The sequence below is a fragment of the Pituophis catenifer genome, unplaced genomic scaffold (assembly GCF_029215685.1).
Source record: "Pituophis catenifer annectens isolate HBS135680 unplaced genomic scaffold, rPitCat1.0.hap2 SCAF_10, whole genome shotgun sequence".
Lineage (NCBI taxonomy): Eukaryota > Metazoa > Chordata > Lepidosauria > Squamata > Colubridae > Pituophis > Pituophis catenifer.
The window spans coordinates 26721885-26747104 of NW_027256890.1; the positions used below are offsets into that span (position 1 = coordinate 26721885).

The 25220-nt window shown below is 43.3% G+C and overlaps 2 protein-coding genes across 2 annotated transcripts in view; both read right to left on the reverse strand.

Annotated features, from left to right (window-relative positions):
- ARHGEF2 (Rho/Rac guanine nucleotide exchange factor 2) overlaps window positions 1-4140 on the reverse strand; it is a 126464-nt gene extending 122324 nt beyond the window's left edge. The window contains exon 1 of the mRNA XM_070950458.1: window positions 4065-4140. Within this exon, the coding sequence (XP_070806559.1) occupies window positions 4065-4082 (18 nt within the window). The 5' untranslated portion in view covers window positions 4083-4140. The remainder of the gene's footprint in view (window positions 1-4064) is intronic.
- Window positions 4141-6780: 2640 nt separating this feature from the next.
- LOC139322407 (A-kinase anchor protein 13-like) lies at window positions 6781-21902 on the reverse strand. The gene is made up of 4 exons (XM_070951506.1): window positions 21601-21902; window positions 10474-10654; window positions 8240-8342; window positions 6781-6824 (listed from the first exon to the last, which is right to left on the reverse strand). The coding sequence occupies exons 1-4, from the start codon at window positions 21873-21875 to the stop codon at window positions 6781-6783; spliced, it is 603 nt and encodes a 200-aa protein (XP_070807607.1). The 5' UTR covers window positions 21876-21902.
- Window positions 21903-25220: the final 3318 nt, after the last annotated feature.

The following is a 25220-nucleotide window of genomic DNA, read 5'->3' on the forward strand; positions in this document are numbered from 1 at the left end:
AGGTGGAAAGAAAGAATAAAGGAAGGAGGGGAGAAAGGAAAGAAAAGCAAGGAAGAGAGAAAGAAAAGGGAGGGAGGGAAGAAAGAATGAAGGAAGGAGGGGGAGAGAGGAAGGAAAAGCAAGGAAGAGAGAGAAAGAAAAGGGAGGGGGGGAAGAAAGGGAAGGACGAAAGAAAGAAGGAAGGAGGTGAGAAAGGAAAGAAAAGCAAATGAGAAAGAAAAGAGAGGGAGGGAAGAAAGGGAAGGTGGAAAGAAAGAAGGAAGGAAGGAGGGGAGAAAAAGCAAGGAAGAGAGAAAGAAAAGGGAGGGAGGGAAGAAAGGGAAGGAGGAAAGAAAGAAGAGGAGAAAGGAAAGCAAAGCAAGGAAGAGAGAAAGAAAAGACGGTGGGAGGGAAGAAAGAAAGGGAACGAGGAAAGAAAGAATGAAGGAAGGAGGGTAGAAAGGAAGGAAAAGTAAGGAAGAGAGAAAGTAAAGGGAGGGAGGGAAGAAAGAAGGAAGGAAGGAGGGGAGAAAGGAAAAAAAAGCAAGGAAGAAAGAAAGAAAAGGGAGGGAGGGACGGAGGGAAGAAAGAAGGAAGGAAGGAGGGGAGAAAGGAAGGAAAACCAAGGAAGAGAGAAAGAAAAGGGAGGGAGGAAAGAATGAAGGAAGGAAGGAGGGGAGAAAGGAAGGAAAAGCAAGGAAGAGAGAGAAAGAAAAGGGAGGCAAGGAAGGAAGGAAGGAATCTCTGAATAATATGGGATGAAAATATGGCATGTGATTTTCTCATGTGTGCCTATATACACACACACAGTTTCATCTAAGCGTTTGGATAGAGTGGAAATAGAGAAGGTAGATTTATCCATAAATCACTAGGCTCACCATTATTACTGCATAGAGTACTAACTGCTTCTTTTCAGATCTAATATAGATAAAATAAAGAGGCACATTAAGCGTAGTTTAACATAATTGTTGCAGACCGTAAATGCTGCCAGTGATCGAATTCACACATTGTACTAAAATCATAATGTAGTTTGTTTAGTTTGAGTCTGTGCTGAATGAGCTGAACCACAGTGGTTTATAAAGCAGGTTTCCATATCATTCCAAGCACTAAAATGGCTTAGTTCAGGGAGAATTTATTGCACGATCCTGACTAGCCACATTGGCTAGCCATGGTTTATGATTCAATTTCCTGCACGATTCGATCACTTGTAATTTCTTTATCGAGTATTTACCAATTATTTACCAAGTATTGAGCAAGCCATGGCTTAGGTATGTGACCCATAATTCATTCATTCATTCAGTAAACTGTGACAAAATGTGAACAATATGGATGGAGACAGAAGTAGTTCTATTTTGCCCTCTAGAGGTAAAGCACAGAAAAATGACGTTTGCTGACCATTGATCTTGCTTCCATTTGTATTTATTGATTCTATAAAAACCTTTTTTGCACATATGAAGTGGCCCATCCAGTTTGGCTTGTCAAATAGTGAAATAAAAACCTGACTGTGGATGTTGAAGCCAACCAGTACAAAAAAAAAAAAGAGGTAACGAAACATCTTGCAAAATAACAAGCGAGCTCAGAGAGCACCAAGGACCCCTCAAAAAGTGGCTTACAGATAAAAATATAATTACAAAAAGATTAGATTGTGTGGAGATGGATAGATTGACGTTAAAAATGAAAGACAAGGAAGAAATAGAGTATTTTTAACATGGGATTTGTTTTATCAATGGTTAGAGAAAAGAGGTAGAAATTAGAAGATAAAAGACTACTGATAAGTAAATGTTGAAAGATTATTATTATATATAAGCAAACATTATTATTATTATTATTACTGTGTTTGCCTGAAACTAAGACCAGGTCTTATATTAATTTTTGCTCCAAAAGACGCATTAGGGCTTATTTTCTGGTTAGGTCTTATTTTGGGGGAAATACAGTACTCAATGCATCCGTCTGGCTGACAATCTTAACTGGGGTTTATTTTGGGGGTAGTAGGGCTTATATTGCAAGCATCCTGAAAAATCATGCTAGGACTTATTTTCCAGTTGGGTCTTATTTTCAGGGAAACAGAATACTATTACTATTATTTATTTATTTTATTTATTTTTTTTATATGCCGCCCTTCTCCAGAGACTCAGGGCGGCTTACAATGCGTTAAGCAATAGCCTTCATTCTTTTGTATATTTTTATACAAAGTCAGCTTATTGCCCTCACAAACTGGGTCCTCATTTTACCCACCTTAGAAAGGATGGAAGGCTGAGTCAACCTTGAGCCTGGTGAGATTCGAACTCGCAGTAATTGCAGGCAGCTGGATGTTAAATGCTGCCTTAGTAGGAGGCATTAGCCTCCTACGTCACTCAGGCTCCTACTATTAGTAGTAGTACTATTATTATTTTGTATAAGCAAATTGATTCAGACAATAAACTGTTCATCAAGCACTTATGTATATCAAAGAAAAAAATGTATAAATATTTTTTTAAAAAAAATGTGATTTGCTGGTTAACAAGCCATACAGAGCTAGTCCTGGCTTAAAAAAAGTAACTGGGACTGGAGTTTCCATCACTAAGGGATGTGGTCATAACCCAAGATGTCATGTGACCACATCACTGCAATCCTGACACTTCCTGTTGCCATCAAGTGAGGATGCTGGGTCATTGAGTCCCAGGTGGTTTGCAAGCAGGCTGGCAGGCAGGTAAGTGGCTGCTGCCAGGCAGGAGAGGGCTGCAGGTGGCATGAAGGCGCATCACAAACCCAATGGGGTTGGGGGCAGCTGCTGCTAGGGGCCGAGGAAGAGTGCATGGGTGAGCCTGAGGGTGCTGCTGTCAGGCAGGGAAGGGTGTGAGACACTTACCAAAATAACCTGTGAGTGTGATTGTGGAAAGCTGGCAGGGAATGTTGCAAATGCCAGTCTCATGACTGGTGCTGCAACCGTCACAAGTGTGGAGCCGGTTGCCAAGCGGACTTCAAGGCTCGGCTGTAAATCGTGCTCGTTCAAAACTGATCCCAGCTTTAAACGGTCGCTGAACACAAGGGTATTAGAAAACTACTTCCCTACTTTGGGAAGCTTGTACAGGTAGTCCTCGACTTACGACCACAATTCAGCCCAAACTTTCTAGTTGTCCAGTGAGTTATTTGTTAACTGAGTTTTGCCCTATTTTACGACCTCTTTTTTGCCACAGTCGTTAAGTGAATCACTGCAGTTCATACATTAGCAACCCGGTTGTTAAGCGAATCTGGCTTCCCCCACTGACTTTGCTTGTCAGAAGGTCGCAAAAGGGGATCACATGACCCTGGGACACTGCAATGGTCATAAATATGAACCAGTTGCCAAGCGCCTGAATTTTGATTACAGGATCATGGGCAGGCTACAAAACGTCGTCACTCTGAAAAACAATCCTGTCACTTTTTTCAGTGCTGTTATAACTTTGAGCGGTCACTAAATGAACGGTTGTAAGTCAAGGACTACCTGTAAATGTGTCCCAGGACTATGTTGCAGGATGCTACCCCTGTTTCCCCAAAAATAAGACCAGGTCTTATATTAATTTTTGCTCTAAAAGATGCATTAGGGCTTATTTTCCAGTTAGGTCTTATTTTCAGGGAAATACGTCGTTCAATGCATCCGTCTGGCTGACAATCTTAACTGGGTCTTATTTGGGGGGTAGGGCTTATATTACGAGCATCCTGGAAAAAATCATGCTAGGGCTTATTTTCCAGTTAGGTCTTATTTTCGAGGAAATACGGTACTCAATGTGCTCATCTGGCTGATGATCTTAACTGGGTCTTATTTTGGGGGTAGGGCTTACATTACGAGCATCCTGATATAATAAATATCTGGCTTATTTTCTGGTTGGGTCTTATTTTTGGGGAAACAGGGTAGATGCAAGAGAGACGTTCCCTGAAGACGGGCTCCAGCACAAGTCCGAAAGCTCGGAAGACAAAACCTCTGGTCCCGGTGACCGACCCAGATTGGATCCTGCCATCTGACTTACATTATATCAGCATTCCTGGGATAACAGAAAACTAGCCCAGCAGGGCATCAGATTTCCCCCCCAACCCTTTGCTGCCCGGGTAAAGCCCTTGTGACTCACCTTTGACTTCCCAGTCATCTTCTTGAAGAAGCTGAGGGTGCGACCCAGAGCATTCCCTTCCTTCTGCCAGTGAGCCTGGCCGTCGACCTCCACCGTGCTGGTATCCAGCTGCCCGCAGCTCCCACTGCTGAAGCTGAAAGCATGGAGAAAAGAGCAAAATGAGGAAAGGAGAAGGATGGAAGAAGCCAGCGAACAGACACACACACACAGACACACACACACACAGCACCAAACAAAACCTCTTTTTGTTGTTATTGTTCCCGAGGGCCAGGAAACAGGGAGGGAACAACTCCACTGGCAGCCCCCAGTGACCTCAGAGGATGGCTGCTCCTATTACCAGCTGGAGAGATGTCACATAGAAGCATCTCTGTTGGCCTTAGCTTCTCTGGGAAATTAGCACAGCCAACGGAGAGATGAAAAGGGGGTTAAGATTCGGCAACATTCACATCCCATTCGTTCCATCCAGCCCCTTTATTTTTATTTATTTATGGAGGAGGAGAAGGAGAAGAAGGAGGAGGAGGAGGAGGAGGAAGAGGAGGAGAAGGAGAAGGAGAAGGAGGAGGAGGAGGAGGAGGAGGAGGAGGAGGAGGAGGAGAAGAAGAAGAAGAAGAAGAAGAAGAAGAAGAAGAAGAAGAAGAAGAAGAAGAAGAAGAAGAAGAAGAAAGAGGGAAGAGGAAAAGGAGAAGGAGAAGGAGAAGGAGAAGGAGAAGGAGAAGGAGAAGGAGAAGGAGAAGGAGGAGAAGGAGAAGGATTTTTATTAGTCATAGACCAGATACCAAAACAAATATAAACACTCAATACATATACAATTAAAAATTCTAGAATAAAATAATAACAGGTAAAATCTATCATAAAATCCAGTCTGTCAATTATACATGATCTATCTATACTAAAATTTAATATGAGCTAATATTTATGTATTTATTTATCCAATTTACTAGCCACTCCTCTTACCACAAGGTAACTCCGGGTGGCTTACAATACAGGTACTCCTTTACTTACAACAGTTCGCTTAGCGACTGTTTGCAGTTACAACGGCTTTGAAAAAGTGACTTATGACCCACACTTACAACTTATATCCCGCTTCACAGTGCTTTCCAGCCCTTCTAAGCAGCTTACAGAGTCAGCCTCTTGCCCACAACAATCTGGGTCCTCATTTTACCCACCTCAGAAGGAAGGAAGGAAGGAAGGAAGGAAGGAAGGAAGGAAGGAAGGAAGGAAGGAAGGAAGGAAGGATGACACTTTTTCTCACACTGGTCTCTTAGTTGAAATTGCCAAAGGGGGCACAGGGGGAGGAAGAGATAGCTGCTATTTGGTGAAAGGAAGGAAGGAAGGAAGGGAGAGAGAGAAAGAAAGAGAGAGGGGGGGGGAGAGACAAGGAAAGAAAGAAAGAAAGAAAGAAAGAAAGAAGGAAGGAAGGAAGGAAGGAAGGAAGGAAGGAAGGAAGGAAGGAAGGAAGGAAGGTTAACAGCATATTTCCCCCCAACAATCTGGGTCCACATTTTACCCACCTCAGAAGGATGGAAGGCGGAAGGAAGGAAGGAAAATAGCAATAGCCCTTAGACTTACATCCCGCTTCACAGTGCTTTTACAGCCCTCTCTAAGCGGTTTACAGAGTCAGCCTCTTGCCCCCCAACAATCTGGGTCTTCATTTTATCCACTTTGGAAAGATGGAAGATTGAGTCGACCTTGAGCCAGTCAGGATGGAACTGCTGGCAGTGGGCAGAGTCAGCCTGCAGTCCTGCATTCTAACCCACTGCGCCACAACAACTCAATGCTGTCCTTTTCAAGAAAGGGTGAGAGGAAGTCTCTCTGACCTCCATCGTTCAACTTCATCCACAGAAGAAAACAAGGAAGAAACCTCAACATTCTTTGTTCCAAAGAGGGTTGACTCTCTTAAAATTTTTGAGTGGAAAATTGAATTGATCGAAATAATTACACTTGAACAAAGGAGGAGCTGTAGCATTCATGTCATACAGATAGTCCTCCACTTACAACAGTTCATTTAGTGACTGTTCGAAGTTACAACGGCACTGGAAAAAGGGACTTGGCACCCTTTCTCACACTTACGACCGCTGCAGCATCCCCATGGCCATATGATCAAACTTCAGACCTTTGGCAACTGACTCATATTTATGACGGTTGCCGTGTCCTGGGGTCAGGTCACATGACCCCCTTTTGCGACGTTCTGACAAGCAACATTAATGGGGAAGGCAAATTCATTTAATGACCGTGTTACAAGCTTAACAACTGCAGTGAGTCACTTAATAACTGTTGCAAGAAAGATTGTAAAATGGGGTGGGGGGGAAACTCACTTAACAAATGTTTCACTTAACAGAAATTCTGGGCTCAATTGTGGCCGTAAGTCGAGGAATACCCGTATAGGTATCTGACTTGAAAGTAGGGTATTTGCAGGAATTCTTGCACTGTTAATTTTAACCTTTCTTGTAATAAATTCTTTTAATTAGATTTCATGAGTTCTTGTCCCCTGAATAAACTGTTTCCAGTCTCAATTTCAAGAACCTAAATCCGATAAAGGGTCTGGTTTCCTGCAAATTCATGGGCACTACAATCCCCAGAAATACAGGAATTATGGGCATTTATGATTTCAAAACATCTGCAGATTGCCAGGTATTGGGGCTGCAGCAGAAATCTTCCCACGTTAACAGCTTAATTACAAATATCGATCTCACCCAAATAAGAAGCTAACTGTGACTTACCGACTGACTAGGCTGATGTTATCACCGTAAAGAGAAAATTCTGCCAAGGGAGAAAAAAAAATCATAAGTTTTAGTTAAATAACACCGACCTCCAATGGCTTCAAGACAGCTAGCACTTTGCAATTTCAAATAATGACAGTAGTAGAACCGTGTTCATCTAATATGATTCTTGATGAACATATCTTTTGTTTTATGTACACTGAGAGCATATGCACCAAGACAAATTCCTTGTGTGTCCAATCACACTTGGCCAATAAAAAATTCTATTCTATTCTATTCTATTCTATTCTATTCTATTCTATTCTATTCTATTCTATTCTATTCTATTCTATTCATAACCTTCAAGGAAAAGGAATGTTTCAACCTGAAATTGAGAACTACGGTACAGTGGTGCCATCTTGCTGGGGAAGAAAATTCCAGAGATAAATACTATTTTTTTTTAAAAAAAAAGCTCTTTGCAATCATCTGTCTTTTTATCTTTTAAATATCTGGATAAGATTTTTAAGGTTTGCTGGATAATAGATGGTCCTCCAAATAGGGTTTTGGCCACCATACTATAAAAAAGATATTGAGACTCTAGAAAGAGTGCAGAGAAGAGCAACCAGGATGATGAGGGGACCAGAGGCTAAAACATGAGATGAAAGGTTGCAGGAACTGGGCCTGGCTAGTCTAGTGAAGAGAAGGACCAGGGGAGACATGGGAGCATCTTTCAATATTTGAGGGGCTGCCCCGGAGAGGAGGAAGAGGGTCAAGCTATTTTTCAAAGCACCCGAAGGCCAGACAAGGAAGAATGGATGGAAACTGACCAAGGAGAGATTCAACCTGGAAATAAGGATAAATTTTCTGACAGTGAGAGCAATCAACCCATGGAACAGAAGTTGCCTTCAGAAGTTGTGGGAGCTTCATCACTGGAGGCTTTCAGGAAGAGACTGGACTGCCCTCTGTCAGAAATGGTGTAGGGTCTCCTGCTTGGGGGGGTTGGACTAGATGACCCACAAGGTCCCTTCCAACTCTGTTCATCTGTTAATAAATGTAGGGTCTCCTGCTTGGGCAGGGGGTTGGACTAGATGACCTACAAGGTCCCTTCCAACTCTGTTAATCTGTTATCTGTTCAATATCCTGTCCTAAGCAGTGTGGGCATTACATAGAAGACAGAATCATAGAGCTGGAAATGACCTCGGAGGTCTTCTAATCCAAACACCAGCTCAAGGCTATAGGCTGGTATAGCAAGGCACCTACAGGTGCTGGGCCATCTGAGGCATCCCCAGGGGGTATCCGTGGACTTCCAAAAAATAATTTTAAAAACAACCCTAGAAACCAAGATCTAAAAGTCTGCTGAAGCCCTGGTTTAGAATGACCAGGAATTTTAAACATTTAAAAGGCAACAACAACAACAACAACAACAAAGAATGTCTCAAAGGACTGAAGTCTCGACCATCTACAGTTGGGACTCACCATCTGGGTAGCTGTCGATGACACTCATGGATACAGACTTGGGCAGATGACCACAGGGAGAACTTGGGGACAAGCTGTAGACCTGTTTCCTCTTGCAACATTCCTGAAGAGAAGAGCAGATTGGGGGTGGGTGGGTTGGGAGGAATTGATTCAACATCTCAGCCACAGGGAAGGTCCAGAGTTTGCGTCCCACCACCTCTGCTTCACCCCAGTGGTGGGTTGCCCCCGGTTCGCACCGTTTCTATGGAACCGGTAGTAAAACCGGTGGGATGCTCCGCCCACCGACCCCCGACGTCATCAGAACGCTTCTGCGCTATCTATGATAACAGATTGGGAGAAGTTGAACGTGACAGGAGTGGATTAATTGGATGGGAGATGGACAGGTCAGAATTTTATCTTAGAGTCCAAAATGTAGAAGAAGAGAAAGGAGAGAATTTGGCAGAAATAATGATAGGAATTTTAGCAGATGCAGAAATTTAGCAGAAATTTTACCATGCGCAGAAGAGCGCGCGCTCCACCAGTGGTGGAATTCAAATTTTTCCCTACCAGTTCTGTGGGCGTGGCTTGATGGGCATGGCAGGGGAAGGATATTGCAAAATCTCCATCCCCACCCCACTCCAGGGGAAGGATACTACAAAATCTCCATTCCCTCCCTTTCTGGGGGAAGGATATTGCAAAATCTCCATTCCCACCCCACTCTGGGGCCAGCCAGAGGTGGTATTTGCCGGTTCTCCGAACTACTCAAAATTTCCGCTACCGGTTCTCCAGAACCTGTCAGAACCTGCTGAATTTCACCCCTGGATTGAGGGCTCAAATAAGTTGTAATACTTATATAATAATGTAATATAAACAATGTAATGTTATTTTTATAAAGAGGCACACTTACACCATGCATTGATTTTGAACAAATACGCTTCAGCCTATATTATTTATCCAGAATGCAGCAGCGCGGGTAGTGACGGGAGCAGCCTGGCGCTCCCATGTAACACCGCTCCTGCGCGAGCTGCACTGGCTCCCAGTGGTCTTCCGGGTGCGCTTCAAGGTGTTGGTTATCACCTTTAAAGCGCTCCATGGCATAGGGCCTAGCTATCTTCGAGACCGCCTGCTGCCACCGACGATCTCCCATCGACCTGTGCGCTCCCACAGAGAGGGCCTCCTCGGGGTGCCATCAGCCAAACAGTGCAGGCTGGTGACCCCCAGGGGGAGGGCCTTCTCTGTGGGGGCACCTACCCTCTGGAATCAATTGCCTCCAGAGATAAGGAGAATCCAAGACCTCGGTGCCTTCCGCCGTGCCCTTAAAACCTTCCTTTTCCAGCAAGCCGGGCTGGCCTAATTTTTTAAGTGTTTTTAAGTGTTTTGTTTATTGTTTTTAATTAATGGGGCCAAATTTATATATGTATATTTTAACTGTATTTTAATATTTGTACTTGATGTTTTTACTTGGCTGTTCACCACCCTGAGTCCTCAGGGAGAAGGGCGGTATACAAATTCAAAATAAAATAAATAAAATAAAATAAATAAGACTTCTAAGTTGTTCAACTTTAAGTGGCATCAGAAAATTCGCTTTTAGATTACAGGTAGTCCTTGACCTATGACCACGACTAAGCCCAACATTTCTGTTGCTAAGTGAAGCAGTTGTTAAGTGAGTTTTGCCCCATTTTATGACCTTTCTTGGCCTAGTTGTTAAGTGAATCCCTGCAGTTGATATGTTAGTAACACAGTTGTTTGCTTGTCAGGAGGTCACGAAAGGGGACCACATGATTCTGAGATACAAATATGAGTCAGCGGCCAAGTGCCTGAATTTTGATCATGTGACCATGGGGATGCTGCAATGGTCATAAGTATGAAAAACGGTCATAAGTGATTTTTTCCAGCACCATTGTAACTTCGCTCACTAAACAAACTGTTGTAAGTCAAGGACTACCTGTACTTGATTTTATGGGAAACGTTGTGAGAAAACAGGGAAAGAGCCATAGCAGCAAAAGTCTACGCTTCAAAAACATTGAGTTGTACCTTTAACTTTGCTTGTCAGAATTCTAAACCAACTTAGCAGACTTGTGCTCTTATGGCAACTTAACCAGGTCAGCGGAGCATCTAAGCTAGCAGGCGAATTCTACAACTTGCTTAAGTTTGTTTGGAATTAACCTCAGTCTGTGCTTTTTCGTGGTTTACTCTGTGTATTCCTACGGAATTTACTCTCTAAATTTGTCTGTCTGGGAATCTGGCAAACTTACCTGAGACATCCCCTGGCCATCGTCCTCCTCCTCTTCCTCTTCATCCTGAGAAAGCAAGGACCCCATTTCGTCGTTGCTGTGAATAATAGGGGCTCGTCGGGGGTCTCCCCTTCCCAAGGAATGTCCATCCAGTTGCTCCGTGGAGTCAAGTCCATCGGGTGCCAGTTCCTTCAAACTTAAGCTGAAACAGATAAACATAGTTCAAACATCAAAATGTTTCCTTTTGGTTTACTAGCCGCTGGGACCCACCGTGATGCTTCCACCTCAGTTCTGAGCAATCCCGAAAAGCACTTGCAAAAGGGAGAAATTTGCAAACCTTTTCAACAATGACCATCCCAGATTTATCCCTATTAACCTACCATGTGACTGGCTTGAGTGGACTGTAATATGCAAACACAACCCCTATGTTTTATGGAACAGAGTTGGCTCAGCACAAAATGTAATCCCAATGGCAGCCCCATACCCCAAATCTACCTACAACAACTCAGGCAATTCTGCTATTTTGTTTGGAAAAAACCAAACAAATATCATAAATATATTTGATCCATGTCCCTCGTTTATTTTTAAATAAAACTCACAGGGGGTTTGGTGACATCACCAAAGACTGTTGCATGCAACCTGCTTTTCCCCATTCTGAAAAAGTTATAGAACAGGTTTTTCCCGCACTTGGAGGGAGAGTATAAGTGGGCTGCATTTGCATAGAACTTCACTGTCCGGCAATCCACCCCTCCTGTTCAAATATTGTATTTGTCTTGGCTGGCTTTTGGAACTCAAGACAATTTCCGCTTTTAATCTGAAGAATTTTTGTATCATCATTCTAAAAAAAAAAAAAATGTTTACATTCTTGTTCTTCCTTGTGAATGAGGGGAGGCAGGCAGGAATGTTTTGCAGAATATATTCCAGTTAACTCAACCGTTAAATCATCAAAATGAGCCTTTTTGAAGGTTTGAAATGACCCTCTGAACTCCCGAGCTGGGTTCATGTAACATTCCAGGCACAATTGTGGTTGAAACAGTTTATGATTCAGTGCATATCGTGAAGGGAGGAAAAATGGCATTAAAAATGAGTTTGGTTAAACTCCCAAGTTCAGATACAGGGCTGTTACATTGCAGTGCTGGGTTCTTTTTATTTATTTATTTATTTATTTTATTTTAACTTTATTTTATTATTATTTTTATTTTATTATTTATTTATTTATCAAGCATATATAAGGTTACAGATAAAAGTATAAACTTGATTATGAATACATAAAATCAGTGGTGAAATCCAAATTTTTTTACTACCAGTTTTGTGGGCGTGGCTTGGTGGCCATGGTGTGGCTTGGTGGGCGTGGCTTGGTGGGCATGGCAGGGGAAGGATACTGCAAAATCCCCATTCCCTCCCCACTCCTGGGGGAAGGATATTGCAAAATCTCCCACTCTGGGGCCAGCCAGAGGTGGCATTTGCCGGTTCTCCGAACTACTCAAAATTTCCGCTACCAGTTCTCCAGAACCTGTCAGAACCTGCTGGATTTCACCCCTGCATGAAATGTATAAACATGAATATGAACACAGGAAATGGATACGAATAAAAGGAGACATTAGGAGAGGGATGGAAGGCACGCTGGTGCGCTTATGCACGCCTCTTACAGAGCTCTTAGGAATGGCGTGAGGTCAAAAGTAGACAGTCTAAGGTTAAAGTTTTGGAGGTTTGGGGATGAAACCACAGAGTCAGGTAGTGCATTCCAGGCATTGACCACTCTGTTGCTGAAGTCGTATTTTCTGCAATCGAGTTTGGAGCGGTTTACCTATAGTTCTAAGTTGTCTAAGCCCAAAATTTCAGTTGTCTAAGTTTAAGTTGTCTAAGCCCAAAAAGGAGCCTTGGTAGTACAGTGGTCTAAAGCACCCTGTTATTAAGACTAGCTGCCTGCAATTACTGCAGGTTCAAATCTCGCCAGGCTCAAGGTTGACTCAGCCTTCCATCCTTTCTAAGGTAGGTAAATTGAGGACCCAGTTCTGGGGGCAATAAGCTGACTTTGTATAAATATACAAAAAGGATGAAGGCTGTTGCTTAGCACATTGTAAGCCGCCCTGAGTCTCTGGAAAAGGGCGGCATATAAATCAAATTAAAAAAAAAAAAAAAAAATTTCAAGCCTGGTGACATAAGGTATTCTGTTGCAAGCGGAGGAGTAGAGGACTCTTCTCGTGAAATATCTTTGGACTCGCTCAATTGTATTAATGTCCGGTATGCAGTGCGGGTTCCAGACAGATGAGCTGTATTCGAGAATTGGTCTAGCAAATGTTTTGTATGCTCTAGTTAGTAGTATAATATTACCAGAGAAGAAGCTACGCAAGATGAAGTTAACAACTCTTAATGTCTTTTTGACAATGTAGTTACGGTGGGCTCTGGCACTTAGATCATAAGAGATGAGTACTCCAAGATCCATGACAGAGTGAGGGTCGTCTACAAGGTCGCGTCCATCCAGCTTGTATTTTATGTTCTGATTTTTTTTGCCAATGTGTAGGACAGAGCATTTGGAGGTTGAGATTTGAAGTTGCCACTTGTTTGACCATTCTGATACATAGTCAAGGTCTCTTTGAAAGGTAGCAGCATTGTCGGTGGTGTTGAATTTTACATCATCAGCAAAGAGAACGCAGTTGCTTTTAATACGATCCCAAAGATCTGTCCCTCTAAGTAAATCTATCATTGGCATAGAGACTGCGGCGTCTTCTTTCATTCCCCATCTGTGATCTCTGGGAAAGGCTGTTGAGAAAGTGGTTCGTTTACAATTGGGAAGAAGAACCTTGGAAGAAACGGATAATCCCAGCACTTTTCATTCATCCATATTGAGAATATGGAACAGATAGAAACCCTGATTGTGCCTAAAAATGCCTTCATGGATCTCAGCACAAGAAACATTTTACAGGAAACAAACAGTGGGGTAAACAAAAAAAAGTAAACTTATCAGGAGTTGTTAGAACAGGAACATGGAGAATGGTACTAAGAAGTTTAAAGATCAACATTCCACTGAAACCAGAATTTTTCTTGTTGGGATTAATAGACAATCAATTAGAAGAGAGCTATGGAAGATTATTTTTATATAATCTATACCATGTCTACTATATACACAAAAATGAAAAGATTCTGAAATATCCAGAATGGAAGAATGGCTTGTGACGATGGCAGAATGAGCAGAGATGGCAAAATTAACTAAAATTAATAAAAAATTCATTTTTCAACTGATCCCATTCATGACTTTTTGGAATGCAAGCCTGGAACTCAAAATGTCAAGTGGGGCCTGCACTCCCCACCCCCCAAATTCTACCATCTTTGTGCTGCATAACAATTTATAGTGAGATACTATAACTCCTTTTAACCAGCAGGTGTCACCTAAAATGAAGCAAAGAAAAAAGAGAGTTCTCCGCTAAAAAAAATAAAAACCTCTACTGCAGAGTGGATCACACACAAATCAGCATTATTGGGAGGCTACTAATAGCAGCTTCTCGGACTAACAAAAGTCTACTAATACAGTACAGTATTGATTTTTCATTACCTGGATCTGAGGATATGAGCTATCCTTTCCAAAATGGTATGCCTGAAAAGGTGCAACCTGATTCTTGGCTGCTATGGAATAGCACCGGTTTTCCTTCTACAACACACGGACACAAAACCCTCTTGTGGATTTTGGGAAAGACTCCCGTTCTCTCTCAGCCCAGCCTACCTCACAGGGTTGCTGCTGTCTGTATGTCTGTCTGTCTCTCGCTCTCTCCATCCATCCATCTATTTTTCACATGGCTCTAGAAAAGCTAATAGGAGAGCTGTTGAATACAGTACTATGCATGTTTTGAAAAAGAATCAAACTCAGAGACCGATGGGAACGGGGCCAACCAGAATAATGCATCTCCCCCAAGGCTGAAGCCCGTCTGGATACTAACTGTAAGGGAGGAAAAGGTAGGTATTAGAACCTAGAGTCCTGCATCCAGTTTTGGTCACCACACTATAAAAAGATGTTGAGACTCTAGAAAAAATGCAGAGAAGAGCAACCAGGAGGATGAGGGGACTGGAGGCTAAAACATAACAATGAACAGTTGCAGGAACTGGGCCTGGCTGGTCTAGGGAAGAGAAGGACCAGGGGAGACAGGAGAGCATCTTCCAATATTTGAGAGGCTGCCACAGAGAAGAGGAGGGGGGTCAAGCTATTTTCCAAAGCACCCGAAGGCCAGACAAGGAATAATGGATGGAAATTGACCAAGGAGAGATTCAACCTGGAAATAAGGAGAAATTTTCTGACAGTGAGAACCATCAACCGATGGAACAGAAGTTGCCTTCGGAAGTTGTGGGAGCTTCATCACTGGAGGCTTTCAAGAAAAGATTGGACTGCCATTTGTCAGAAATGGTATAGGGCCTCCTGCTTGAGTGGGGGGTTGGACTAGATGACCTATAAGGTCCCTTCCAACACTGTTAATCTGTTAGGTATGACAAAAAGCTTGTCTTGAGCCTTGGTAGTACAGTGATCTAAAGCACCCTGTTATTAAGACCAGCTGCCTGCAATTACTGCAGGTTCGAATCTCGCCAAGGCTCAAGGTTGACTCAGCCTTCCATCCTTTCTAAGGTAGGTGAAATGAGGACCCAGTTTGTGGGGGCAATAAGCTGACTTTGTATAAATATACAAAAGGATGAAGGCTATTGCTTAACGCATTGTAAGCCACCCTGAGTCTCCGGAGAAGGGCGGCATATAAATCAAATTTAAAAAAAAAAAAAAAGCTGTTTTGCTCCTCAAAATATTTCTGCTCTTTGTTTCTCTCTTGAATAAAGACCCCTCCCCCAAAAGCAGCTTATATTTCCAATAGGCTATTAAAAACCACCTAGTTGCCTCAAACCACAAGATGGGCAGCATATATGGTAAGTTTAATTAATACATAAATAAACTTTAAAAAAATATTCAAACAAACCCTCCTTTAGCCAACAGCTTAAACTACTGAGTAACTTTTGCCTGTGTCTACTCTCATCCTACACCTTCCTGAGTCATTGGCATAGAAGAGCTTATATAGTCTGCTCTGTCACGATGACTAAAATCACATTTTAAAAATCCAGCCACTGAATGCCTTCTAATGCACCCAAAGCCATGCTATGTTGACAGAAGGAGAAGGAGAAGGAGAAGGAGAAGGAGAAGGAGAAGGAGAAGGAGAAGGAGAAGAAGGAGAAGGAGAAGGAGAAGGAGAAGGAGAAGGAGAAGGAGAAGGAGAAGGAGGAGAAGGAGAAGGAGAAGGAGAAGGAGAAGGAGAAGGAGAAGGAGAAGGAGAAGGAGAAGGAGAAGGAGAAGGAGAAGGAGAAGGAGAAGGAGAAGGAGAAGGAGAAGGAGAAGGAGAAGGAGAAGGAGAAGGAGAAGGAGAAGGAGAAGAAGGGTGGGGAAGTCTTGCCACTTTGGGGCAAGGAGGCAGCACCTGGCCAACCTTCGCTTCTCTGAGTCAGACCTGGTTAGCATCCCAGCAACAGAGGCTAAAACAAAACAGTTTGATCCACAAACAAGGCAAAGGTAAGCTTTTTCCATACTGGAAATGTGCCATGGACTATAGCATCACATACATATGCAGTATACATCAAATGACAAACAATTGAGGGAGCTAATATCTGAAGAGAAGGATGAGGGAAGGATGACAGCAGTCATAATGAGTAATGGATGGAAACTGAACAAGGAGAGATTCAACCTGGAAATAAGGAGACATTTTCTGACAGTGAGAACAATCAACCCAGAAGTTGCCTTTGGAAGTTGTGGGAGCTTCATCCCTGGATGAAGAGATTGGACTGCCATCTGTCAGAAATAGTGTAGGCCAGGGTCTCCTGCTTGGACAGAGGGTTGGACTAAATGACCTCCAAGGTCCCTTCCAACTCTGTAAACCAAGCCCTGCTCAGCTGTGGAAGGAGACATGAGTGACCTTAGGCCACTGTTGGGGAGGGGGGGCAAGGGGTCATCCAGCATCCTATAGTAGTTATATAAATAATAGTTCTTGCTAATCATCACCCTTCATAATTCTCTTCTGCCTCTTTTTGCCAAATGTTCGGTTTTGTCTTGCTTGCAAAGAAGAACCAGCTTTCCCTACAGAAAAATGGACGCAAGAACAAAGTGCTCCTGAGCACGGGCGGATTGCTATCCCTGATTGATTAGCCTCTAATATAGATCGAAGCATATAAACCTGAAATTAAGACTCTCCCTCTTTATTGAGAAACGGAAAGCCAGAAGAGAAGAAATTCTCAGTAAATTATCTGGAAATTAAGTTCAGAAGAGCAACTAAGATGATTAAAGGCCCAGAGACTTAAACATATGAAGAACGGTTGCAGAAATTGGGTATGTCTAGTCTAGAGAAAAGAAGGACTGGGGAGACATGATAGCAGTGTTCCAGTATTTGAGGGGCAGCCACAAAGAGGAGGGGGTCAACCTTTTCTCCAAAGCACCAGAAGGCAGGAGAAGGATGGAAACTAATCAAGGAGAGAAGCAATCTGGAATTAAGGAGAAACTTCCTAACAGTGAGGACACTTAGTCAGTGGAACTGCTTGCCACCAGAAATTGTGGGTGCTCCATCACTGGTGGATTTTAAAAAAGAGACTGGACAGCCACTTATCTGAAATAGTATAGGTCTTCTGCTTGAGCCAGGGGTGGACTAGAAGACCTCGGTGGTCCTTTCCAGCCCTAAGATTCTATAATTCTATACAGCATCCACAAAATAAGTTCTTCTGGAGGGAGATTTCCTTTCACTCTCTATGCAGTGAAACACTATAATCTCTATTTTGTTACCTATTTTTCCTTTTTCTTGTCCTAAAACATTCCATCACGTAAGTCTTTTTGCTATGATCAGACAGAGGAAGGAGATACCAGTTTAGTTTAAAATTAAAGTTTCTTTAAATTTGGTTTAAAGCCAGGAACATATTAAATGCCATCTTCAAAGAAGGCCGTCAACAGCCAAATGTAAATCTGCTTCTAAATTAGCATTAATTGTGCATTTTTAAAAATTGATGTATTTTTAAAAAAGAAAAAAAAAGAATGCAATCATTGTGAGGTAGGCAATATATTTACCATCCATTTATTAACGGTTTGAAGTAAGCATCTGAAAAGGGGTGAAAGTAGCTTTTGTTTTCATTTAAGACAGTACAGGTAGTCCTCAACTTACAACAGTTTAGTGACCGTTCAGTTACAACATTATGATAGTTTTTCACAGCTATGACCTTTGTAGCATCCCTATGATCATGTGATCAAAATTCAGACGCTTGGCAACTGATTCATATTTATGACCATTGTTGGGTCAATGGGGAAGCCAGATTCACTTAACGACCATTTTCCTAACTTAACAAGTGCAGTGATTCACTTAGCAACTGTGGCAAGAAAAGTCGTAAAATGGGGCAAAACTCACTTAACAAATGTCTCGCTTAGCAACAGAAAAGTTGGGCTCAATTGTGGTCGTAAATTGAGAACTGCCTGCATCCTGAAATGAAAAACTGTCTTAAAGATAGAATAGGCTGGTTTCAGGCAACACACCGAGCTCGGGTTGTGGGGTTTACAGAATTAGCAGCCAATGTCATACAGAGTTTAAAATGTTGGGTTGGCACTGGAAAGACCTGGGTTCAAATCCCGTCTCGGCCATGGAAGCTCTCTCAGGAATTGAACAATTCCTTCTTTGTCCCATAGCTGTTGCGGTGGGAAAAACAGAAGGAAAGAATGCTGTATACAATACAATGCTTTGAACTTCTGACTTAAAAGGCAAGAGAGAATCTAACAAATGAATCCACAAAGAAATGGTGGCTGTGCATATTTTACTTCCGTTTCCGGGCATGTTCATCAAAAGAGGAGATTCTCCAAGTAAATAAGGGCTAGAAACATGGGAGGTTTTGGGTTGTTTTTTTTTCTTTAGCTGAAAGCTGAGTTTCATCCCTTTTTCACTTTCCCATGAACAAACACAGAAATACGGAATAATGTATTCAACTTTCTCTCGCTCACTTTTTCCTGAGTGAGGTCATCCCCTGGCCCGGATTCCCATCTGGCTGGATTTTCTAACCGGGGTCAGTCCTAGCACCACCTTCTCATAAATTTAGCTTCCTCATCCTCTGCCAATCTAGTCAGATTTTGTTTAATATTTACAAAGGAAGGGCACCGGCAGGAAGTGGATCCCGGATGGAACCTCTTTAATATATCCTAGCAAACAGCCCTCCCAATTGCTGCGTATTTGCAAGGCAAAAGCCAAAATGGAGTCCAACTGCCATAAATCAGGACGAGCTGTATTTCCAGGCCAGGCTGCTGAAACACAAGAGATAAGGATGGAACAAAAGCTAGCAAAAGAGGAAGCGGGACATTATCATTCTGAATCATCGGCAAAGCTTTGCTTTCACCTCCAGCAAACAACGGCTTCAGTTGTCAGAATTAAAACGGGACACCAGCTTTTCCCAACCTTCCCATTCAAAATTCTCAGTCTTTGGCCATGCTGGCTGGGGAACCTGGGAGTTGTTGTCCCAACACATTGAAAGGACTGCAGCACACAGGGAAACAATGTGAAAAAAAAAACATAACCAAACACTAAAGTAAAGGTAAAGGTTCCCCTCGCACCTATGTGCTAGTCATTCCCGACTCTAGGGGGGCGCTGCTCATCTCCGTTTCAAAGCCAAAGAGCCAGCGCTGTCCGAAGACGTCTCCATGGTCATGTGGCCGGCATGACTCAACGCCAAAGGCACACGGAACGCTGTTCCCTTCCCACCAAATGTGGTCCCTATTTTTCTACTTGCATTTTTTACCTTCTTTCGAACTGCTAGGTTGGCAGAAGCTGAGACAAGTCACGGGAGCTCAACCCGTTATGTGGCAGCACTAGGGATTCGAACCACTGAACTGCCAACCTTTCTGATCGGCAAGCTCAGCGTCTTAGCCACTGAGCAACCAAATACTAGTATACAGCACTTTGTTCCTACGGTATTTTTTTTCCCTTGGCAGTGAAATTCAGGATCATTGCCTTTGGAAGAGAAAAGAAAGTCATAAACCAGTTTCTAAGAGACAAGGGCTAAACCTTCTCCCCTTTTTAAATGCAAATTTTAATCTGTTTTTAAATTATGGGGTATTTTAAATTTGTTCAGCCAAATTATTTAATTTGTTTTTATTCTATTTTAAATTTTTGTATTTATGTTTTTTATCTTCTGGCTGTTCGCCGCCCTAAGTCCTTCGGGAGTAGGGCGGTATAGAAATTTAAATAAATAAATAAAATAAATAAATTTCGACACAATGAAAGCAGAACACCACATTTCGACTTAAAGTAATTACATGCCAAGGCATTTACATATAACAAGAAGCTATATTGTTGTCGAGAGCTTAGCCTATTCAGTATGTGACAATCCGTCCTGGTGATTCTGGGGATTGGAGTTCAACTTTCTGCAGCAAAGCACATATCCTGCCACAGAGCAATCAGCTAATATTGTTAGCAACTCTTCAAACAAAGGTCTGGACTAAATGAATTGTTTGTGGCACAGTACTAAACTCAACAATGGGAAAAAAAATTAGAAGAGGCACCCAAGTCATATATGCTGACTTTCTATAGACAACCTTTGAGGTTGGGGGGCAACTTTTAAATATTAAAATGGCAGGTACTGTCATAGAACGGCTACCATGTTATGGTACTATATTATTTTATATTTTGTTTTATTTATTTATTTTGCTCCATCTTTATTACTTTATCAGTAACTCAAAGCGTCAATTATACATAACAGTTGCCTCTAGACCAGTGGTGAAATCCAAATTTTTTTACTACCGGTTTTGTGGGTGTGGCCTGGTGGGCATGGTGTGGCTTGGTGGGCATGGCAGGGGAAGGATACTGCAAAATCTCCATTCCCACCCCACTCCAGGGGAAGGATATTGCAAAATCCCCATTCCCTCTCCACTGCAGGGGAAGGATACTGCAAAATCTCCATTCCCATCCCACTCTGGGGCCAGCCAGAGGTAGCATTTGTCGATTCTCCGAACTACTCAACATTTCCGCTACCAGTTCTCCAGAACCTGTCAGAACCTGCTGGATTTCACCCCTGCTCTAGACATGATGAGTGGCGCACAAATGTAATATATTTATTTATAAAATTATTAACAAATAATATTTGTCCCTCCTATTTTCCACACAACACCCACCCTGTGAGGTGGGTTGGTCTGAGAGAGAATGACTGGCCCAAGGTCACCCAGCCGGCTTTCATGCATAACGGAAGACTAGAACTCACAGTCTCCTGGTTATTGGCCCAAAGCCATACAGCTGCCTTTCCTGGCTAAGGCAGGACTAGAACTCACTGTCTCCTAGTCATTGGCCCAAAGTCACCCAGCCAGTTTTCACCTGAGAGAGGGCTAAAACTTACCATCTCCTGGTGATTGGCTCCAAATCACCAAGCCAGCTTTCAGGGCTAAGTCAGAACTAGAACTCACCGTCTCCTGATTTCTAGGCGCTCTCTCTCTCTCTCCCTCTCTCTCTCTCTCTCTCTCTCTCTCATATTGCTGCCTATTCGCCCATGGCGACTCAAGGCGGCTTACAGAATATAAAACCTCATATAAAACAATAAAACTAATAAGAGTCATATAATAAATTAATATAATAAACTCACTCCCACCCCGCACCCCGGCGACAGCACCTCACTTGAGCCATTTAATGGGCTCCATCCCTTTCTGGGTTCCCCAGGCCCGCTGTCAGAACCAGGTCTTCAGCGCCTTCTGTAAGAATGTTAGAGAGGGGGCCACCATGGAGAAGGCCCTTCTTCTGGGTCTCACCAGGTGTATCTCTTTCAGGGATAGGACCTGCAACATTCCCTGCCGCCCCGCTCTGATGGGTCGGGTAGATGTGACAGGCAAGAGTCGGTCCCTCAGATCACCTGGTCCCAAGCCATGAAGGGCTTTAAAAGTGACAACTAGCACCTTGAATTGCACCCAGAAGCAAATTGGCAGCCAATGCAGCTCCCGCAGGAGAGGTGATACATGTGCACACTGATATCTGCACAAAACCATGCATTTTGCACCAACTGGAACTTCCGGATGCTCTTCAAGGGCAGCCCCATGTAAAGCGTGTTGCAAAAGTCAAGACGGGAAGTGACCATTACCCCAGAGAGCATAAAACAAATAGAGAAGTGTGTTTTTCTACAGTTTACCTTCGCTGCTCAAAATCTGAGTCTTCTTCCAGCACTTTCCCCGGCTCCCAGCTATGCCTTCGGAAGGAATCATACGTGTGACTGGATCCTCTCAAGGTCCGTGACCGGCGCATGTGCACACTCAAGTACTGGCTGCTCTCTTCTTCCTCCTTCTCCTCTTCCTCCTCGGGGGCTTCCCAGTCTCCTGCCAAGGATGGGCCTGGCTCCATGGCTGACAAACAATGGGGTTTCTGGTTGCATTCATAGGGGTGCATCTCCGAGGCGGAGGGGTTCATGCCTTGCAAAAGGGAGGGATGCCAAAGACCAGAAGGCTTTTGGGGGGTGGGGGAAGAGGAAAGGGCAGGAGAAAAAAGAGAAAAGTCAAATTATAAATAAGGCCAGTCCTTCTGGTTTTGGAATTTGCAGTCTTGAGGCTAAGTGAAAGTTAAAATTCAGCTATTGTGCTGAGCAGCAAAAGTTAGTCTTTTCACAATAATCTGTTTCTAAAATAGGATGGTCATCCCATATCACAAGACACGCTTAGCTGTTAATATTTGAACCATGGTTTATTCCAGGAACCCTATTTTTTTTTTTTTTTTTGAATTTGCACAACATATAACTTAATCAGTGGTGGGATTCAAATAATTTAACAACCGGTTTCCTGCCCTAATGATTTCTTCCAACAACCATAATAAGGATGTGTAAAGGCTTTACATATATACATATATATATATATATATATACACACGCACACACACATATATACATATATATATACAGAGAGAGAGAGAGATTAAACATAAGGATGTGTGAAAGTTTAATGTGTGAAAGTTTAATGTGTGTATTTTAAAAATAAGGATGTATATGGGTATATATATACACACACACACACACATGCTTTAAAAATAAAGATGTGTGAAAGTTGAATGTGTGCACTTTAAAAATAAGGATGTGTAAAGGCTTTACATATATATACACACACATATACACAGAGAGAGAGAGAGATTAAACATAAGGATGTGTGAAAGTTTAATGTGTGTATTTTAAAAATAAGGATATATAAGGGGATATAGATATAGATATAGATATAGATATAGATATAGATATATACATACACACACTTTAAAAATAAGGATATGTGAAAGTTTAATTTGTGTACTTTAAAAATAAGGATGTATAAGGGCTTTACATATACACACACACTTTAAAAATAAGGATGTGTGAAAGTTTAATCTGTGTACTTTAAAAATAAGGATGTGTAAGTGCTTTATATATATATATATATACACACACACACAAAACAGGAACTAGGTTTTTCTTTTAAAATCCCGGTTTCGTAGGCTTGTTGGAAATAATTTGCCTTCCTTGCCAAATCCATCCTCCCTCGGCGGCCTGAGGGGGAGTAAGAAGAAAAAAAAAAAGGCTTGCCAAAATCCACCTCAGCGTTGTGGAAAATGGCCGTGGGCAAAGAATCCAACAACCAGCTGAGATAAAGAAGGAATTTATTTAAAAAAAAAAAAAAACCCTCGCCAACAAAATTCACATTTCTGGATTGCTGAACGAACGTTTCAGGCTTTCACATGATTAGCCCTTATTTCCCATCCCAAAAAAAAAACAAAATGGTTTCTGTTCCCTCATTTTTGAGGAAACAAAATGGCGTCACTGCGGCCAAGCATGGCCACTGGCCGAGAAGGGGAAGCCGGGACGAGACGGGGGGTTGCAACATCATCAGGCCATCTTTGGGAAAAATGCACAATTGCATTAGTGATTTCAGAAGCGGAGCAGCAAAAAGAGAGGGAGAGATCAAGAGAAAGAGATAAAAAAATAAATAAAGTTTGGGTTGGATTTCTATCAGAACTGAAAACAGAAGTGAAGTGCTGTCACTTCCATACCCACAAAGGAAGCAAGCGTCAAGTGGAGGAAACTACTACAACATACGTCCCTCCGTGTGTGTGTGTGTGTGTGTGTGCGTGTCTGTAAGTAGAAAGTGTGAGAGGGGACTTGTAGTAAGAGTATGGTTGCCAGGCAACTGCCCATTTCCTTGTGAGGAACGAGATCTACTTGCTCCCTTTGGATGGGATTTACTTGCTTCACTTGAACCCCAAAACTGCAAGGAGGTCAACCTGGATTTGTGGCTAGTCCTCAGCTGAGAATGGCTCATCCTGCCAAGCAGAGGCCTTAATAATAACAAAATACCAGAGTTGGAAGGGGCCTGGGAGGTCTTCTAATCCAACCCCCTGCCCTTGCAAGATCTTAGCGCCGTGATGGCGGACCTATGGCACGCGTGCCACCGATGGCACCAGCATCCTCTCTGTGGGCACGCGAGCCGTTGCCCCAGTTCAGCTCCACCAGACATGTGCAAGCGCCTCCCGACGCCCAGTTGATCGTCAGGTCTCTGCTGCACATGCGGTGGACTGTGCACGCATGCATGGGGGGCATGTATGCGCAGGAAGTGGGACACATGCGGGGGCTGCGCATGCATGGGGGAGCGTATAGGGAGTGCGGGCACACGGGCAGGGTGCATGCATGGGCACCATGCGCATTGCATTTTGGGGGTTCGGGTGTGAGCTTGCGGGGGCGTGCGCATGCAGGGGGCATTTGGGGGGACACGTGCACACACATGCATGGAGGCCATGCACATTCCATTTTGGGGGTTCGGGTGTGCACTTGCGGGGGATGTGCGCATGCAGGGGGGCATTTGGGGGGGACACGTGCACGCACATGCATGGAGGCCATGCGCATTGCATTTTGGGGGTTCAGGTGTGCGCTTGCGGGGGGCGTGCGCATGCAGGGGGCATTTGGGGGGACACGTGCACACACATGCATGGAGGCCATGTGCATTGCATTTTGGGGGTTTGGGCGTGCGCATGCAGGGGCGCATTCGCAGGGACACATGCACACACATGCATGGGGGCCATGCGCATTGCATTTTGGGGGTTTGGGTGTGCGCATGCAGGAGTCGTGCGCATGTGGGGGCACATTCGCGGGGACACATGCACACACATGCATGGGGGCCATGCGCATTGCATTTTGCGGATTCGGGGGTTCGCATGTGGGGGCAGAGAGCATGCACGGGGGTCGTGCACACTTTTCATTTGGGGGGGTGCATTCGCGCACTCTTTGGGCACTCGGTCCAGAAAAGGCTAGCCATCATTGTCTTAGCACAAGATGCAAGATGCTCCCCCTTGGAAGTAGCTGGCCCGGGATCCTAATTTAAAAGCAATTTAATTTTCACCTCCGGGCAAAATCATGCCAAATAATTCAGTGCAGATAATAAGGCCAATCACCCCATGATTTTTTATTAAGCTTCCCCTGCAGCCATACAGATACCGTAGTGCTCGACTTACAACAGTTCATTTAGTGACCTCTCAAAGTTACAACGGCACTGAAAAAAAGTGACTTAGGACCGTTTTTCCACACTTGTGACCACTGCAGCATTTCCCCCACGGTCAGGTGATTACATTCAGATGCTTGACAACTGTCTCACATTTACGACTGTGGCTGTGTGTCCCTGTCCCAAGGTCATGTGATCACCACGAGTCAAAGGGGAAGCCCAGATTCACTTAACAACCGGGTTTACTCATTTAACAACTTCAGCGATTCGCTTAACAAATGTGGCAAGAAGATTGGTAAAATGGGAC

Coding starts and splice junctions, on each gene's coding strand:
- LOC139322407 (XM_070951506.1), bottom strand. CDS start 21,875: ATGAACCCCTCCGCCTCGGAGATGCACCCCTATGAATGCAACCAGAAA. Junction 10,655..21,600: donor TCAGATTTTGAGCAGCGAAG/GTAAACTGTAGA, acceptor TATCTGTTTCAG/CTTAAGTTTGAAGGAACTGG. Junction 6,825..8,239: donor CATCGACAGCTACCCAGATG/GTGAGTCCCAAC, acceptor CTCCCTTGGCAG/AATTTTCTCTTTACGGTGAT.